Source organism: Mauremys reevesii, linkage group 4 (assembly GCF_016161935.1).
Source record: "Mauremys reevesii isolate NIE-2019 linkage group 4, ASM1616193v1, whole genome shotgun sequence".
NCBI classification, from domain to species: Eukaryota; Metazoa; Chordata; order Testudines; family Geoemydidae; genus Mauremys; species Mauremys reevesii.
This window is the reverse complement of record NC_052626.1, coordinates 129,314,704-129,335,263: the sequence shown is the minus strand read 5'-3', so window position 1 is coordinate 129,335,263 and position 20,560 is coordinate 129,314,704. Positions and strand designations below refer to the sequence as shown.

The 20,560-nt window shown below is 44.2% G+C and overlaps 1 protein-coding gene across 1 annotated transcript in view; it reads right to left on the bottom strand.

The window, feature by feature from the left end:
* The window catches only part of UHRF1BP1 (UHRF1 binding protein 1), a 59,721-nt gene extending 42,325 nt beyond the window's left edge, over positions 1-17,396 (bottom strand). Inside the window, exon 1 of the mRNA XM_039536206.1 lies at positions 17,243-17,396. Within this exon, the coding sequence (XP_039392140.1) occupies positions 17,243-17,286 (44 nt within the window). The 5' untranslated portion in view covers positions 17,287-17,396. The remainder of the gene's footprint in view (positions 1-17,242) is intronic.
* Between the last annotated feature and the right edge of the window lie 3,164 nt (positions 17,397-20,560).

Here is a 20,560-nt window from a genome sequence, read left to right as displayed (position 1 = left end):
AGAGTGAGTGTCAGTGCTAGGTAAATGACCCAGGAGCTCCTGGCTGCTAGTCCTGTGCTTAGTGCATGCTACTCCACAAGGATAAGCAAGTTACTTTTACATTTAATTTGGACATGTATAAGGCAATGTTTACACTATGGGATTATTCCGATTTTACAGAAATCGATTTTTGGAAACAGATTGTATAAAGTCGAGTGCACGCAGCCACACTAAGCACATTAATTCGGCAGTGTGCGTCCATGTATCGAGGCTAGTGTCGACTTCCAGAGCGTTGCACTGTGGGTAGCTATCCCATAGCTATCCCATAGTTCCCGCAGTCTCCCCCGCCCATTCGAATTCTGGGTTGAGATCCCAATGCCTGATGGGGCCAAAAATTTGTCACGGGTGGTTATGGGTAAATGTCATCAGTCAATTCTCCCTCCGTGAAAGCAACAGCAGACAATCATTTCGCGCCCTTTTTCCCTGGATTGCCCGGGCAGACACCATAGCATGGCAACCATGGAGCCCATTCAGCCTTTTTTCACTGTCACCGTATGTCTACTGGATGCTGCTGACAGACGCTGTACTGCAGTGCTACACAGCAGCATCCCCTTGCCTTTGCAAGTTAGCAAAGACGGTTATCAGCCATACTGTACCATCTGCTGCTGTCATGGGTGCTCCTGGCCGGCCTCAGTGAGGTCGGTTGGGGGCGCCTGGGCAAAAATGGGAATGACTCCCCAGCTCATTCTCTTTTTTTAAGTTTTGTCTAATGGAGAGTCAGTCCTGCCTAGAATATCAGGCAAGCCTACTAAAGAACCAGAGAGGCAAACGGACGCTCTGGGTCAGAGTCCCAGACATCTCACAGAAAGGATGAGCTGCATGCCATTCTAGGGGGTGCCCCAGTAACAATCCCACCTGTTGCTTCCCTCCTCCCCCACCTTCCTGGGCTACCATGGCAGTTATCCCCCCCCATTTCTGTGATGAAGTAATAAAGAATGCATGAATAAGAAACAACACTGACTTTATTGCCTCTGCAAGCAGAGATCAAAGGGGGGAGGGGAGGGCGGTTGGCTTACAGCGAAGTAGAGTGAACCACCATTCTGCACTTGCTCAGCCTATAGCTGAAAATGGGAATCCGTGATAAGCACTAGGATAGAAGCACAGGCAGGGCTGAATCTCCATTTGTGTGTGGGCCTTTGGTTGACATTGGTAAAATACAAAACGTCCCAGGATATGTATGTTGGGGGACAGTTCTAAACGGCAGCTTGATTTTTTTATTTGCAACAAAATGTAGAGGTCTAAGTATCTGATTGTGAGCCCTGGTAGCAAGGGGTAGGCTGGGGTAGGCGCGACCGTGCGGTGCTGCTGACTGGGAGAGCAGCCTGAGGCAGAAGCCTCCAGCTGGATTGATATTCCAGGCAGGACTGAATCTCCATTACACAAAACTTAAAGAAGAGAATGACCTGGAGTCATTTCCATTTTTGCCCAGGCACCCCCGGCCAACCTCACCAAGGCCAGCCAGGAGCATCCACGGGACGATAACAATGGAGATCAGTCCTACTGTACCGTCTGCCATCCACAAGGCAAGGGGATGCTGCTGTGTAGCACTGCAGCACCGCATCTGCCAGCAGCATCCAGTAGACATACGGTGACATTGAAAAAAGGCAAGAAATGGTTTTTTTCCCTTTGCTTTCATGAGGGAGAGGGGGAGCTGACGACATATACCCTGAACCACCCACAACAATGTTTTTGACCCTTCAGGCTTTGGGAGCTCAGCCCAGAATTCAAATGCTTTTCGGAGAGTGCGGGAACTGTAGGATAGCTACAGTTGTCAGTCACCCCTCCCTCCGTGAGCGTCCATTTGCTTTCTGGTACGCTTGTCTCAGCTCCTTAAGTTTCACGCAGCACAGTGTTGAGTCCCTGTTGTGGCCTCTGTCCATCATGCCTTGGAGATTTTTTCAAATGTTTTGGCATTTCGTCTTTTGGAATGGAGTTCTGATAGAACAGATTCATCTCCCCATACAGAGATCAGATTAAGTATCTCCCGTATGGTCCATGCTGGAGCTCTTTTTTGATTCTGGGACTGCATGGTCACCTGTGCTGATCAGCACTCCACACTGGGCAAACAGGAAATAAAATTCAGAAGTTCGTGGGGCTTTTCCTGTCTACCTGGCCAGTGCATCCGAGTTCAGAATGCTGTCCAGGGCGGTCACAATGGTGCACTGTGGGATAGCTCCCGGAGGCCAATACCGTCGAATTGCGGCCACGCTAACCCTAATTCAAAATGGCAATGTCGATTTCAGCGCTACTCTCCTCGGCAGGGAGGAATACAGAAATCGATTTTAAGAGCCCTTTATAGCGAAGTAAAGGGCTTCGTTGTGTGGACGAGTGCAGGGTTAATTCGATTTAACGCTACTAAATTCGAGATAAACTCGTAGTGTAGACCAGACCTAAGATGCTTTCAGGAAGTGTCACCTCTTCTCCATACTCCACTCAATTGCGTGACAGGAGTTGGGTTTCTTGCCTACAGTTCTGGAAGCATGGGGAATCTCTACCCTGATTCATGATGCAGTCTCCAGTCAGAGGATTCTGCTATGATTAACTCCAGTGGAGGAAATAGGGCTCTAGGACTGTTAGTGTCTGTAATAAGTTCCAAAGTGACTGCGCTTAGAGAGATACTCCACTCCCTCTTTTATTCACAGAAATTAAAGAAAGTTTGGGTTTCAGAGCCTTGGTTTTAGAGAGTACCCAGAGATGTGAGGTTTTTTTAAAACAATTAACAAAATTATGCAAAGCACAAGACTTGGTGGTGATGGGAGACTTCAACTACCTAGACATCTGCTGGAAAAATAATACAGCAGGGCACAGATTATCCAACAAGTTCTTGGAATGCCCAGGAGACAACTTTTTGTTGCAGAAGGTGGAGAAATCAACTAGAGGTGAGGCTGTTCTAGATTTGACTTTGACATACAGGGAGGAACTGGTTAAGAATTTGAAGGTGGAAGGCAGCATGGGTGAAAGTGATCATGAAATAAGAGAGGTCATGATTCTAAGGAATGGTTGGAGGGAAAACCGCAGAATAAAGACAATGGACTTCAAGAAGGCAGACTTTTAGCAAACTAAGAGAATTGGTAGGTAAGATCCCATGAGAAGAAAGTGTAAGAGAAAAAAATAGTTCAGGAGAGTTGGTAGTTTTTTAAAGAACCACTATTAAGGGCACAAGAGCAAACTATCCCAATGCATAGGAAAGACAAGAAGTGTACTAAGAGACCACGTTGGGCTAACCGGGAGATCTTACGACCTGAAACGCAAGAGAGTCATACAGAAAGTGGAAACTAGGTCAAATTATGAAAAATTAATATTAAAAAAAACAGCACAAACGTGTAGGGACAAAATTAAAAAGGCCAAGGCACAACACAAGGTTAAACTAGCTAGGGGCATAAACAGTAACAAGAAAACATTTTACAAGTACATTAGAAGCAAGATAAAGACAAAAGACCAGGTTAGCCCATTAGTCAATGAGGAGGGAAAGACAAGAACAGAAAACACAGCAATGGCCAAAGTGATAAATGCCTTTTTTTGTTTCAGTTAGCAGTGATCAGACAACTAACATAATGAACATCAGTGGGGTTGGATCTGAAGCTAAATAGGAAAAGAACAGGATAAGAATTACTTAGACAAGTTAGATGTCTTCTCTGAGCCATTAGTGATTATCTCTGACAACTCATGGAGGACAGGAGAGATCCCAGAGGACCGGAAAAGGGCAAATATAGTACCTATCTATAAAAAGAGGAATAAGAACAACCCAGGCAATTATAGATCAGTCCGCTTAACTTAGGTACCTGGAAAGATAATGGAGCAAATAATCGAACAAATTAATTTGTAAGCACCTAGAAATCATATGGTAGTAAGTAACAGTTCACATGGATTTGTCAAGAACAAATCATGTCAAACCAACCTAATATCCTTTTTTGACAAGGTAACAAGCCCCGTGGATAGGGGGAAAAGCAGTAGAACTGATATATCTTGACTATAAGGAAGGCTCTTGCTACTGGCTCACATGACCTTCTCATAAACAAAATAGGGAAATATAGCCTAGAAAAGCCTACTATAAGATGGGTGCACAACTGGTTGGAAAAACATACTCAGAGTAGTTATCAATGGTTTACAAAGGCTGGTGTATATCCACTTCCATTGATGAAGTGGTGAACCAATTAATAAAATTGCATTGCTCAAGAAAGGGTCTTGAGCAGTGCAAGACAGTATATCCCTGAGGTACAAGGCTGGGAGCTGCGGGGATTTGGCTCTGGGAGCATTCACGCAATCTGGCTGGGTGTGGGGCTCCATACGCTGTTGTGCTGAGCAATCACAGCGCCTGGAGGGGTTTGCTGCTTGTCACTAGCAAAGCATTGAGAGAGAGAGACCAGGCTGGAGAGTTAAGGGGGCACAGTGGTCCCATGGTCCCAAGCTGCACCCCAGGGATCCCATCACAGGGAGATTTAGCTTAGACATTAGGAAAAACTTCCTTACTGTAAGATAGTTGAGCACTGGAACAAATTACCTAGAGAGTTTTGGAATTTCCTTTATTGGAAGTTTTTAAGAATGGGTTAGACAAACACATAGCAGGGATGGTCTAGATCAATGTTTCCCAAACTTGGGATGCCACTTGTTTAGGGAAAGCCCCTGGCAAGCCGGGCCGGTTTGTTTACCTGCCGCATCCACAGGTCCGGCTGATCGCGGCTTCCACTGGCCGCGGTTCGCTGCTCCAGGCCGCCGTATCCCGCAGCTCCCATTGGCCTGGGGCAGCGAACCGCGGCCAGTGGGAGCCGCAATCGGCCGGACCTGCAGACACAGCAGGTAAAGAAACCAGCCCGGACTGCCAGGGGCTTTCCCTAAACAGCAGCATCCCAAGTTTGGGAAATACGGGTCTAGATAATACTTAGTCCTGCCTCAGTGCAGAGGACTGGACTAGATGACCTATTAAGGTCCCTTCAAGTCCTATATTTTTATGATTTCTGTGGTTACACTAGACAGATTGTTCTGGCTCTTAGGTCACAGCAGGGAGCTAGGTGATGCAGTAAGTAAACACGCTCCCTTTTCATCTGCCTACACATTTGACTAGTGCCTTGTGTACACAGAAAAGTTATACCAGCCTAAGGTACGGTGTTAATCTGAATCACTAGAGTAATACTGATAAAACTCCCTTGGTGGGCACACTTTTTCTGGTTTAAGAATGCCTGTTTGTTTGTTTAGCTTATGTCTCTTTGGAAGGGATTAAACTAAACCAGAAAAAAAACAAAAAACAAAAAACCCTCAAACTCCAACAGGAGTGTCCACCCAGGGAATTATACGGTAGAATTACATTAGTGTAACTTCACCAGTATAACTGGTAAAACTTTCTATGTAGACAAGCCCTTAGGTCACAGTGCAGCAAGCCTGGTGACTCACCCTGGTTTATCCACAGCTGATGGTCTCTGCTCAGCATTCAGCACTGGATTAGCAGGTGCATTGCAGCAGGGCAGGATTACAGTACACTGACCAATCTGTGTGAAGGATGCTTTAACACCAGACCTGGCTGCACCACAACTGGCTCTTGGTTATCAGAGTTATCAGTCTCTGTTTCATGGGCACCACATTCATCTAACTTAAATAAAAGCTGAGACACCAAACTCTCCAAGGCAAATTATTCAGCTTCACCTGCATTGTGGAATGTTCGCCTACCCTGCCAAAATCCATTCAGCAGTTAGTACTCCGAACTCCAGGAATATCACTAGAGCTATTCACTGCTGTGACTGTTGGACTGCAAGATGACGACTAAAACCAAAAGAAATTGAAAATCCAGTTCAAAGTTCAACCTATGAAAGAAACTATGGTTTCCAAACACACTGGGGAAAAGACAGAACCATTGTACAATGTAACCTGGTATGTTCACCTACCACAGAATGCGTCTCCCCCACGCATACATCCACTCACTTAGTCCCTTTTAGAACATCTCTCCTCCTGGGTAGGAACAGGGCTGCGTATGCTGGAACTTTATGGAGGCTCCAGCTCAAGCACACGCTGTACAAAACACACAGCAAACTCCTTCCTCACCAGGCCACAAATTAATCTGAAAAAAGAGGGAGTCTTGCCAGGGTTGACACATGCACTTGTTGAGCAGCTGTTTTGCTATTTTGAGTCCATCAGTTGGAAGCTCGATAGTCTTTAAATGCCAACCATTCCACGTCCTGAAGTTTGGAATGCAAAGCTTGTTCAGTTGCCAGGGTTTTTCCCAAGACTAAACCCCAAGCAAATAATAGCACACAAGCAAAGACAACTAGAAAGCAGGGCATAAGCTGGGGAATTTTACACCACCTTTGCTCCTTTATGGTAATTGGAAGCCCCGTCTCCAAGATTTTGAGCGACTCTTTATTTTGCAGTCTGATTCCCCTTGCAATTTATTTCCACCCACTGGAAATTAAAGGCTATTGTGTAATTTAGAGTCAATACAACGGTTGTGTGGGAAGTGAGGGCAGAAGAACAAGTCCAGGCAAAATACTACAAGAGCAGGGAATGGGAATCAGGATTACTGAATTCCAACCTAGCTCTGTGACTTTGAACAACTTCCCTCACCTCATGGTTGCTTTGTGTTCTCATCTGTAAAATAGGGGCAGTACCTATCACACAAGGAGGCCGGTAGGCTTATAATTAGTCACTATTAGTAAAGCACCACTGTACATGCATATATACATACCATACACTTCGTCCTGTATGAAGTATTTTGTGGTAAGTGCCAACTATTAATACAATCATACAAATAGTTGGTAAATATTAGTCATTTGGGGGGAAATAAGCAGGGGTATAAGGAACATTAGTGACTTGTACAAAGCCGCACTATAAGTCAGTGTCAGAGCTGGGAACTGAAGCCAGGAGTTCCTGCCTCCTGCATTGTAAAAGTCCAAATTATTCTCTCTCACAATAAGTCTCCTTCTAACTTGCCAGAGAGAGTGCACGTTCCTCTACGAGGCTTTGTGATTTAGGTGGAAGTGGTTTGAGACCATCAAGAGCCAAGCTGTAGATACCTGCTTTGCAGAATTGTCAGTTTAGCTCTTTTGATGGACGACCGATTTTAAAGATAACTTTATCCGGAAGAAAGCATGCCCTGTCATGCGTACACTCGTCCCCCACCCACTGACCACAAGAAAGTAGCAGCTAGCTGTTACTTTCCCCAGCATGTGATCTGGGGTCTATATTTGCATGAAGAATTAATCAATATATGGGGGGGGAAACAGGACTCAAAGCCACCAACACTGTAACAGAAGTAGTTACCAAAGGATATCCCTAAAAGCTCTGCATCCACAGTCCTGCATGTATTTCTGCTGTATGCAGAAATTTAAGAGACTGAAGCCTATAAACTAGTGGTTCTCAAACTGAGGTCCACAGCTCACCAGTTACCTTGACAGCTCTTCCTTCAGAATGAAGTATTGCTAGAATCAATGTGACAGTGTATTGGGGAGTGGAGGGTTGAAATATATGGTTAACAAGAGACCCTCTCTTATGAAAGGGACTGAAGAGACCCTTGCTTTCAACTGTTTTCGCCCTCTACCTGAAAATGTTTCCATTCTCTAGTGTTTCTAAATCTATATTCAGAGCAATATATGAATGTTAATGAGTTAATTCTCTCACCATTAGGATGAAGCAAGTAAGTATTATCCCTATTATACACCTGGGGAAACTGAGGCAGAGAGCTGAAGTGACTTTCCCGAAAACCACACAGCACATCACTATGGGCCAGGTTTACCAGACATCATCTCCTTAACTCCTTGAAAAGAAGAGAGGCATTATTCCCATCTGTCAGATGGATAAACAACACAAGACCAGCCTTCTTAGGAGATCATCCATTGCCCTGCATCCTTGTCACAGCATTAAAATCAGCAGGTGCAGAACTGCTAACCATCTTGAGGTATTGTCTCAAGGGGACAGGAAGCAGGGGTTTTTGCAACAAAAGCTGCAGATTCTGGAGTCCTCTGCTACTTTACAGAAACCGGCATCCTTCAAAGAGAAAACTCCAAACATTTGCGTCTCTGCTTCCATTCTCTGTTGTGGGGTGGATGCAGAGTGTTTCAGGGTGGGCTGCAGAACATATTTTTGGTTTTCCACTGGCTTCTGCTTCAAGATTTATTGCTCAGGTCATGTTTCTTTTGATTGTAACTTATGTGTTCTGTTTCATTTGGGGCACAAGGCACCTTACCAGCTGGTTCAGAAGCACAGCATGTTGAAAAAGCAGTAACGTGATGCTTTTGCAGAAGGGAAACTTCCATTCCACTAATGATTTATCATCAATTTTTAACTGCTGGAAGCTTTGTGGTTTTACACACTTCCCCATAGCTGTAACAGCTATTTTAGGCAAGTTGTGGTTCCCATCTTAATGAGGAGAGGTAAATTCCTCAGATACTGTAGGAGGGTATAAAAGGTGCTGAAGCTGAGACTGCCTTTCTTGTGGGTTACAGCATTATCTTTAATTCCAGTGGTATGACAGTGCAGGATGAATCTGCACTACAGGCAAAGTGAGATATTTAAAGCCCAATGCATCATGGTTAAAGTCTTCTCCAGAAGCCTGCGGTGAGAAGCTGTTATTGTACCATACAAAAGGCAAAGAGACAACTTCAGGCTCACAGAACAAGGCTCCTTTCTGAGCTACGGTAGCAGAAAACAGTTTACTTTGTATATTTTTATTAGTGTAATTAGCTCTGGGAAGAGGTGCTAGATTGGGAGCCCTAGAGACTGAAGGTCTCTCCACAGTGCACATAAGTGGCCTAGGAGTTCAGTCTACATGGGCAATTCAGTCATTAGCCTCTCTGCTGGGACTATCAAAAAGAGGGACATAATACCAATAGTGATCAATTTTGAGGTATGGACCCATTCATTTATATAAGTGGACCAAGTCTCCAGAGTTCATTTCACAGAGAGCATTGCATGATGACGACACAATGGTAAGGACTTTCAATCGCTACTCAACTGGATTGGTTTCAAGCAGGTTATAGAGGTGAAAGGCTGTACAAGTTCCACTACCAATTCTCTGCAGCAGAAGTCCTGCTTGCTTTTAGTCTGTCGCTGTCCAGCTGCATTGTGTCAGGTAACAAAAGTCCATATGGAAATAACTCTCCTACAAACAGCTAATCAAGGAAATAGGCATTTCAATATCTGCAGGTTAAACCAAGGGCAGAATGCAGTTTCATCTCTGTGCAGTTTGAAATCTAGCTCAATCCAATCAGAGGTGCTGTTCTGGTGAGCACCTTCCATTAATTCAAGGGGCCAAATAAGATGACCAGTATCAGACCATTCCAAGGACTGTGATCCATTAAACTAAAGCAGTGCGTTTCCAGTTAGCTTAAAGCATGGGCAGAGGGGGAAAAAGATACTAAAAGAAACTAAAAGGGTTATAAGGCGAATAAATAACATCTTGCAATTACATTGCACCTCTTAGCCTCAAGGACCCCAAAGCACTTTACCAACCACACATGCAGTAGTCACTTCAACCACCACCAAAAGGCAACCACCTGAGGGTGGCATGCAGCAGTTGCTTACGAGCACATAGCAACAATGCATAACAGATTAGGACAAGAAGTGAAAAATCACATATGCAAGTAAACCTACTGGGGAATTTAGGAGGGCAGATGGTAATTTCCAGAATTATGCATTTAGACAGGAAACGGGGGGTGTTGATGAAAATAGGAAGCACATACACCCATAGAATTTTCCCCATTCCACACATGATTCTGAGATCATCAGGCCAGCAGGGACCATTATAATAATCTATTCTAACCTCCTGCCTAATACAAGCCAAACAACCTCCCCCACTAATTCCTGATGGAGACTACATCCCACTTTTCTGACTTACACTTTGCTCTATCCCCTCTCTCAGTGCTTTCTAGAGAATCATAAGTCTCCTTAGGCAAAGGGGTCTTTCTGACACCATTGCTATCTTAGCCTCTGAATGAAACTTGAAACACTATGTAGCAAGATGTTGAACTAGTGCAAGGAATGCCTCCTTGCTCAGTTACTTTCTAGTATTATATATGTAACATGGAGATGAGGGCTAGATGGATTCTGGACATCTGCATGGCCAGACATTAACTCCTCCCAGAGCCTAGTTGAAGATCCTGATATGTGTTATTGGGATGAAGAGGATGCATTCATCGATGTTGGTAAAGTGCTTTGGGATCCCTAGGTAGAAGGTGCTAAATAAGAGTCTTTCAGATGGGTCTGTGAAATGCTTACTGGTCCCATGAAGCTGACTTCTCCTTATTTCCAGCTGCTAAATTGCTTAAAAGATAAAGATATGTTAAATGCTTTCCTGATATTGCTTTTCCACATAGGCTATTGCTGTAAATGCCACAGAGATGTTATGTGATTGCAAACAAAACAGGAGGTGAGTCAACACAATTTTGACAGGAGGATGGGAGGGAGGGAGGGAACTTGGTCTGCACAACTGTGAATGGGAGGGGAGTGTCCATGAGACAATATTCAGATGTAGGCCACCCCATCAAAGAATTTCGAAATTCTATGCTTGACAAATGTGAAGTATCAAAAGTTTGAAATACCAACTTAAATTTGACCTGCAACTGGTATTAATTCCCATACATATAATAATTGGTTTTCAGAATCATTTGCCAAAATTTTTGAAAAATTCCTCTTCTTCTAAAAGATTTACATGAAACAGACCCATATTGCAGAAAGGAAGCTTTAAAATTAGGCTATGTAAGACACAATTCTGTCAAACTATCTTTTCCTATCCCTACTACCAACTGTATGAACAATGTGATAAAATTTACAGAGCAATCAGTGAAACTAACTGTGCAGCCTTACACCGCACCAGTCACCAGTGCTAACAATTAGGCTTCAACCTCTGTCATGTTGGTTGTACAACAGAACCTCAGTGTTACGAAAACCAGAGTTACAAACTCACCATCAACCACACATCTCATTTGGAACCAGAAGTACGCAATCAGGCAGCAGAAGAGACCCCAAAAAAGCGCCAATACAATACAGTACTGTGTTAAACGTAAACTACTAAAAAAATAAAGGGAAAGTTTACAAAAAAAAGTTGACAAGGTAAGCAAACTTTCTGTGCTTGTTTAATTTAAATTAAGATGGTTAAAGCAGCATTTTTATTCTGGATAGAAAAGCTTCAAAGCTGTATTAAGTCAATGTTCTGTTGTAAACTTTTGAAAGAACAATGATAATGTTTTGTTCAGAGTTGCAAACATTTCAGAGTTACAAACAACCTCCATTTCTGAGATGTGTGTAACTCAGATTCTACTGTATTCTCTAAAGAGGTCTCTCTCATCCAGAAACCTTCAAATCCAGGGAAAGGAATAACACTGAACACAAGCTAATTGTGGGTGAGGAATTCCACTAGAAGACACCACTCAGAACTCTAAGAGTACATTCATTTCTCCTTGTCATCAGATTGCCACATTCACCTATGGATTCCCATGATTCCAGGTGTTCTCAGTCTCACTCTGTATCACAGACTTGCTCTTCAGGAGAAAACACGGTCCATTAAAACCCTCCAAACCAAGGTCCATACCAGTGTTCCAATTGAATAGTTGGAACTGTATGAGCCAAGTAACCAAATGTGAGGTGTGTGTGTGTTGGGGAGGGGGGGGTTAGAAATGCCCATGAGCACAAAAGAACTGTGCTTTGGCACTTTCTATGAGATCTGGAAAGAAGGGTCCTTGTCAGAGTCAGTCCTTCGCCTGCTCACAAGTATGGTGGGTTCAGCAGAGACAAGAAAAGTGACAGCACAATGTAATCGTGTGTGTTCATATCACCCACATCTGTAACGACTAAGGCCAGCTGCCAAGGCCACTTGGTGACGCAATAAATAGCACCGTTCCACTATCACATACACAGTAAGGAGAAGCTAATTCAGTTCTCTACACAGTTGGTTCTCTCTGCTGTCTCTGCGATGGTGCTGATTTTCCCATTATTCTCACCACAGTCAATTTCAGCACTGGCTTCTCCCACTTTCCACAGACAACTGAAGCTTCTCCATAACTCCTGACCAGCCTACACCAGTGCTCCTCTCCTCCTACACACTCCACCCTGTTCCCAAGACACCACTCCAGCTTCTCTACTGACAGCTCCCTTTGTTTCCTTCGCCCACTCCTGACTCAATCAATACCTTCTTTCACACTGCCCTCCTGACTTGAAACAGGCAAAGCTTGCCAGCCTCCCTCTTTGCCTCCTAAGAAACCACATAAAACCTACCCTAACCTGTGAAACAGTGACTACGCTTCCCATTTTGCATCACACCCACTCATGCCATTACAGTAAGAGTTCTTTGGCACAGGGACCCACCATCTACTGGGCAGAGATTACCCATATATACTCATGTATGGTTTTTAAGTGTGTAATAAAATGAAGCTTTAGGAAGCCTTTGTTAAACCTAAGGGCAGGTCTACACTACCGCTTAAGTCTATCTAATTTACGTCACACAGGGGTGTGAAAAAGAAACCCCCAAGCAACGCAATTTACCTAAGTTCTGTTCTCACTGGCGCTACGTTGGTGGGAGAGTGTCTCCCGCCAACATAGCTTCCACCTCTCATGGAGGTGGAGTAATTACGCCAATGCAAGTACGCTCTCCCATCGGCATAAAGCTTTTTCACCTGACACGCTGCAGTGGTGCATCTGCATCAGTGCAGCTGTGTTGATGTAGCGCTTCTAGTGCAGACCTGCCCTAAGAGTGGACAGAAGTTTTCCTCATGAAATTCAACAAAAATAGTTCTCTGAAGACTTCACCCCTGCAGTGTAGTGAACCCAAACAAGAGTGCAATCTTAACCAAGTCTCTTCACTGCCCTGTGCCTCAGTTTCCCCACTTGTGAAATGGAGATGATAATACTGAGCTACCTTTGTAAAGCAATAAGATCAAGCACTTGCTTCAGTTATAAGAATGCTAAGTATTACTAGTGCATTCAAATGAGATTAGTCTGGTTTCACTGTCCAAGCTGAGTGAAATGGAAAACATTAAAGGGATCACTCTTTAGACTCAAAACACATGGTGTGTCAAAATGAAGGTTTTATAAAGGCTAAGATCAAGAGATGTGTTTCCATTAATAATTATTATAAATTACTGAATTAAAAAAAGTATTTTATCGTGTATGCGCCTAAGGAGCCCAAACAGGGATTAGCTCCCAGGCACTGTACAAATACACAGACAATCCCTGCCCCAGAAAGCTCACAATCTCGGATCTCTGATTCCAATGTAAACGTTCTCCCACTGTGTCTGCAACCCAACCAGAGCAGCCTCATGCCAATTCCGGAGAACTAGACAGTGAAACCAACTAAACTATTTTCCTTCTGCAAGCTAAAAATAGTGCAAGAGGATAAACAACACCAATGGTGAAAAATACATTCAAGATTTTAGACTCTTTCCATTTTAGGAATGGAAAGTAATGTGTTAAAACACAACACAACATGAATAAAGTTTTTTAAGATGTATTCTGAGGTCAGTGCCCTGTCATCCACAACAAAACTCACCTTTGCAGAAGATCTCTGCAAAGTGATAATTGTTATTCCATTGCAAGTGCATGTGTTTCATTTCTTCTGAATAACAGCTACTGAATAATTTGATACAGTATAACTCTCCCTTGGATTTCCCTGACCTTGGAGTCTCAGTTTTCCCTTCCTTGTGAATTCCCAGACAGAGAGAACAAACACACACACAACTTTAATTGAGGAGGCTCCAAAAGGAACAAGAAATTATTTCAAATTAAAATTGAAAACAGAAAATAAAGGGAGCTTAATGATTCAGTAGCAAAGCGTCTCTTGAGCACACACACATTGTTAGAAGAGAGACCCACATGAATAAAGAGTTGCGTTATTTTATGTGAAAGAAAACTGTAGTAGCAATATTAAAAATGCAGATTGTAATAGTGATGCTGCTTTTTTTACAGCAGCTTTAAACTGTGAAGGCTCAAAGCACATTACATTTCTCAATCCCTAGGTAAATTAGGAAAACCCATTTTACAGATAGTGACTCAGGCTGAAATCCTGCAAGCTATTCAATTCACTTGGACAGCGCCCCAATGAAGTGAACAGCATGAAGAATCGGAGCCTGAATGACTAGTCCAAAACAACACCCCAAGCCAGTAACAATACCAGAAGTAGAACCCAGAAATCCTCCTGACTCCAAGATCACTGCTCACATCATCTGCCCATAATCCAGGCACTGCAACAAAGGATTAGAAAAAGGCAAAGCTGAGGACTGTAAAATAACTATATTAGGAAGAGTACGGGGGGAGGGGTGTCCATGAGCAAAAAAAGTCACTAAAAAGGGGGTTTGGCAGTGTACAGTAAGGAGGCCAAGAGGCAAGAATGAGCCAAAAGATTAAGGGGCCCATAAATACCAGGGAAAAAAAGTTATGCACATAAAGCAAATGACAGCGTTATGTACTGGCAGAAAACATGTCATTTAATTTTGGCATAGAAAACACATGAGCTTTATTGAGGTCTCCATTACTAACTAGTCCAGTGTACTCTCATACACTTTTCCCCATTATCAATGGGTCAGTGCCTTCTGACAAGAATGCTGAAACCATAATGCACACAACACCCTGGTTTGGGGTAGGGGAAGGTGGGAAGCTTGGAAGTTGTGTGCTGCCAGGACTAGCAGAAAATCATTTAAATTAATGAACTTAAGAAGTCTACTAGCAGGCTGTGTTACATTCTTGTTGGTATAAAAGGTGTGGTGGAGAGCAATTAGTGACTCACAGAACAGCCTTAAACAGATGCTTTACAGATGCTCATTGAACATTTGCAGAGGTTTTTTGCAGGTCCCAGAAATGACCTTCAGTCTAAAAATACAAAGTCTGCCAACCTCAGTGTACCTAAGCTGTTCATGGTAGAAAACTGGGCATAGCGAGACAGTACTCCTGGGGTCCCTTCCTAGCTCTGCCACTGACATTATGTAGCCTTGGGTAAATCACTTTGCCTCTGTTTCTCCATCTGTAAAATGAGGATAAATACTTGCCCATGTTTATGCTTTAAGAGCTTTAGGTGAAAGGTGCCCTGTGATAATTTGCCTTCATCCACTTTATGCAAGGTTCCCAAGCCTTATACCAACCCCTTTGAAGTGAGTATGTGTTGACCTCGTTTTAGAGGTGAAGTGGTTTGCCCAAGGTCACACAGTTAGTAATAATACCTAGTGCTCAGATAGCTCTTTTCGCCCTAGATCATAAAGCACTTTTCAAAGGAAGTCAATATTCCCCCCATTTTAGAGATAGGGAAACTGAGGCACAAAGCAGAGACGTGACTTACCCAAGGTCACCCAGCAGGTCAATGGGAAACCCAGGAATAGAGGTCCTGTGCATTAACCACTAGATATTACTTCCTCTTAATATAAGTTTGATGTATTACTAGAGACATTAATATAAAACCTCATCAGTCACTTAGTGTTTTGTCAGTCTATTAAGACTGCGTGTTGCATGCAATATTCTGCTCCTTTCTCCCCCGGATTCACTGACCCTAACTCCACCACCTCATTACCATTTATCCCTGCTCTTTCTTTCCATTCATTTCTTAGGTAGTGAATATGTGAGTAAAATGGCTATCAGTTTCGCTTACTCAAACCTCTTACTTAAAAAGCTTCCCCACATCCCCTTTCACACTTGAGGATTACCAAATCCAAAAATAACAAGGAAAAACCAAATTAATTTAACATCTCCTCAGAGGTTAGGCCTCTATGCTTTATTTTAACACAAATAATAGGACTGAACCAACTAGACTGAGGGAGGCAAGCACTGGAAAGCAGGCCAGAGGGACATCTATGAATGATCTTTCATTCCTTCCATTTCACCTTCTCTGAGGGCAGCAGTGATGCCCAGAGAAACTCATTAACTTTCCATTCACTCCCACTAAATCGTTTCTAACCTGCCAACCAACCCTATGCCACAGGAAGACACACATACAGAGAGAGAGAGAGAGAGAGAGAGAGAGCGCACGTGCAAGAAAGAGGAGGGGTGGTAGGATGAAAGGGAAAGGCTGAAAAGGAAACAGTGATATCAGCCCCAGAATCTATCCTTTTGCCAATATATGGGAGGGTGAGGAGAAAATGTGCTGGAAAGGCAGGGTAATGGGAAAAGGAGGGGACCAGGACAGAGGTAGCATCCCCTCTCATCTGAACAGAATTTATTCCTGAGCCAGTGGCAGAATCACTTATGGGACAGGAGCACTTTGGTGAGGCAATCACAGCAGGAGGGAGGCTGGAAGGCCCTCTTACCTATGTAGGGGTGTCAATACCAAGCCGCAAGGAATGAACAGGGAGAAAAGGAGAGAAATGGGGCAGGGTAGGAAGCATGTAGGAGAAGAGGAACAAGACAAGGAAAAACAAGATAGCTGGGAGACGATGGCGACTCTCCCTTTACCTGGTCAGGTGCTTCAGAACGTGCTCCTGTCACAGGCTCCCCTCCTACCTGAGGGCAGCGACTGCTGGAGATGGGGGTGAAGGAGGGGCTAGGGGTAAATTGGAGGGGAGACAGGTGAAAAGCACTCACCACTCCACTTGCTCCCAAGGAGGGGAGCTTTCCCCCCTTTCCTATTACTCCTAGTGGAGGGCAGCCAGACCCCGCACTTCTCTGGGGCTGTGTGCCGGAGCAGGGGTGGGAGATCGGCTATGGCAGGGGTCAGCAACCTTTCAGGAGTGGTGTGCCGAGTCTTCATTTATTCACTCTAATTTAAGGTTTTACGTGCCAGTAATACATTTTAACATTTTTAAGAAAGTCTCTTTCTATGAGTCTATAATATATAACTAAACTATTGTTGTATATAAAGTAAATACGTTTTTAAAAATGTTTAAGAAGCTTCATTTAAAATTAAATTAAAATGCAGAGACCCCAGACCAGTGACCAGGACCCAGGCAGTGAGTGCCACTGAAAATCAGCTCACTTGCCACCTTCGGCACCCGTGCCATAGGTTGCCTAGCCTTGGGCTTTGGGCAAAGAGGCCCAGGAGAGACGGGTGGGGGGTGGTGTCCCCCTCAATGAGGGAGGGGGGGGGGAAGAGGAGCACTGCGGGGCGGGGTCTCGGGGTGTGTGAAGGGTCCTCGGGGGAGCGAGCTGGGAGGCACCCCCTAAATGTGGGCAAGGTGAGGGGGGGCAGGGCCCCAGGGGGCAGGGCTGGGGCGGGAACGCGGGGGGGGGGCAGGCAGGGTCCCCGCGGTGTGCGGGGGGGGGGGCAGGCGGGATCCCCTCGCTGGGCGAAGGCAGGTCGGTGTCTCACCTGGACAGGTGTTTCAGGATCTGCTTCTTGATGATGCCGGCCATACCGGGTCCGGACGGGGGCGGCTCCTCACGCTCGGCGCCGCGGGGGGGCTCAGCCCCTCAGCCGTTGCCGCCCGCTGAGCCGGCTCCTGCCATCTCCCTGACAGTCCTCCCCCGACTCCGCCAGCATCCCGGCTAGCACCGCGGCGCCCAGCTGAGCGCCGTCTCTAGCCGCCGCCTACCAGCGAGAGGGCAGGGGAGGGCACAGCCAAGCAGCAGCGCCCTCTGCCGGTCCGAGGGGGCGAGCCCAGCTGAGTTTGCCCCTCTCCCAGCCAGTGACCACCGCCCCACCCCGCACTGACACCCATAAGGACCGTCCCCCACCCTGCAGCGTGCACCTAGGACTACCTCAGGACCAACCCTATGTGGCAGCACCCACCACCAAGCTACCTTGATCCCCCCACAGGTGGCCCACTACCCATTGCCCCCAGGTGTGTGTGTGTGTGGGGGGGGGCATAGCTCAAATCCTCACCCCTGCCAGGGTCTCATCAACTGCACTGTCCCCCGGCTCCAGCCCACCCATTACACTGCCCAACAAAAGCATGCTGCCCCTCCTACACCCTTAAGACTGTGACCCACCGTCTGAGGCATCTACACACTTACCCTGTCTTGTCCAGACATCTGAACAGAGCCTTTTCCAAAGCATGGAAGATGAAGAATGATTTCCCCCTATGCTTTCCCTAGGGGGAAACTGTGTATGTTGCAATAATACTGTCATGGCCACATGGTGAGGTACTGTCACAGTTAGGCTAGTCCATATTAAGAAGTTTTGCTAAGATAGCATTGTGAGTTGGGCGGTGATTCCTCCCTAGCAATATTTCTTTATCAGCAAAAGCCCTAACGTACACATAGTTATACTGGACAAACCAAAAAATGGGGTGTGTGCACGCTTTTTTGGCAGCACAGCTTACTTATTTAGGGAAACAAGCAAGCACACTTTTTCAGGTATAAGCTGAATCTACACTTGAAGAGTTTGCCATCTCATTTACTCTCCACCCCATATCTATATACATCACACAGACATAAGTTTGGCTACACAGAGAGCAAGCAGCAGGGTTTTTTTTGCCAAAAGCCTAGCACTAGACTAGCAGGAACATCACTGGTGAAGTAGCAGAACAGCAGCTTGCATGGTTTTGGATTCTCCACTCTGACAGGATTAGAGCATGAACATTAGGGGAGCTACATTTACTTCTGTAAAAAAGCAGAGAGGATTCCATGAGCTCTATGCTATAAAGAAATGTCCTACCTCAGTTGCTTCCTAGTCCCTGCCTTTGTCTCAATTACAGCATTTATCACTCATGTTTTTGGACCAATCTCAGATTCTTATTGGCAGAAAATCTTCCACTTAGTCTCACACCTCCTCTCTACCCAGCTCATTTCCAGAGACATTTTCAGGCAAGCAAATATTTTAACTCTAAAAGGGACATGGGTCAAGTTAAAAAAATAAATGTTTAACAAATAACTTCACCTGTTACTTCAGGCAAGACTGAAATGGTAAAAAAATGTTTTATTTAATTTCTCCCTTGATGCTTTTTTACTTCTGGATTCCACTCAAATTGGACAGTGAAAATAGATTTGTCAGTTTCATTTTGCAGTTCCATACACCCATACAAAAAACTACAACAGATGGATTCTAAATACAAGACGACAATGTGATGTTGTGTGTGTGTGTTCTGTTTTAAGTTATTCAGTGAAATGTTGCAACAACAACAAAGTAATGGGAATGATTCTATTGCTCCTTCAGTTTACAAGCCCTGTGTCTTATGCCATATTTCAGTCTCTTAACACCCAGTCTCTTAACACCCAATTGTCCTACCCTGGACAAGAAACTCTTCTTCTTTACTGACTATACTCTACTTTGGGAGATGGTTGTAATCTTAGGGGGAGAAAAAAAGTCTCAATATAACCACAAAAAAATCCATTTGAGTTGGCAGATTTGTGTTGGAGAAAATAATTGACTGACTTTAACATATGGTTGGACATATTCAACCCTTTGCAACCACAGATCAAAACTAGGCAGATTTCAAGCCAGCCCCTTATCTTTCCAAGGTAGATACACATACAACAGAGTTTGACACTGTTTACTCTTTGTGTCTGTTTCCTACAAACCTTTAGAAACCAAGGCTTTGCTGTAAAAAGACAAGATCTCCTGATATTATAGGTAAGAGGGTTTTCCTTTTGTTCCTAACTAAGGTCTCGTCTTCCCCTATCACTGTGCTGCAATAAAGATGGTCATGCTACTGCCTGAGGTGGATGTTTGCCCAGGATTTAGGACAGGCTAAGTAATGGAAAAGCTGATCTAGGATTCATTTGATAAAGAATAAAGAACAGGAATATAATTAATGCCAGTTTTGTTGGAAGAGATTACAAATTTGGTTGATAAAAGGTAATTGCATAGGTGTGATAACACTTTTATAAAGCATTGGACTTAGTACCACATGACATTCCAATTCAATAGTTAGCACTATACCATGTCAATAAAGCATATGTTAAATTGAATCAGAACTGGCTAACTAACTGATCTCAATATGTAGTCAATGAGGAATCACCACAGAGTTGTTTCCAGTGGGTTCCTCAGGGATCAGTACTAGGCCTGACACCATTTAACATTTTCATCAACCATCTGGAAGTCAATATAAAATCAGTGCTGATAACACAAAGACTGGCCCAGTGGTAAATAATAATGAGGACAGGACAGCCCTACAGAGCAATCTGTATCATTTAGTAAGCTGGGCTATTCAACAGAATGTTTATTACAGCCAGATGTAAAGTAACATCTAGGAACAACAAATGCAGGCCACACTACAGAATGGGGGAGCAGATCCTGGAAAGCAGTGACTCTGAAAAGGATTATCAGGTCATAGTGCAGAAGTAACTCAGCACAAGCTCTCAGTGCAATGCTGTGCCAAGAAGGGCTAAAGCCTTCCTCAGATGTATCAATTGGGGAATATCAAATATGAGTAAGGAGGTGATTTTACCTCTGTACACACCACTGAAAGACCAATACTGGAATAATGCCTCCGGTTCTGGTGTCCACATTTTTTAAAACAGATGCTGAAAAACTGGAGACGGTGAAGAAGAGAGCTACAAACATTATTTGGGGGCTAAAGAAAATGTCTTACAGTGAGAGACTTAAACAGCTCAGTCCATTTAACTTATTAAAAAGATTGAAAGGTGACTTGATTAGAGCATGCAAGTACTTTCACAGGGAGAAAATAGCAGATACTAAAAGGCTCTTTAATCTAACGGAGAAAGACATAACAAGAACCACTATCTG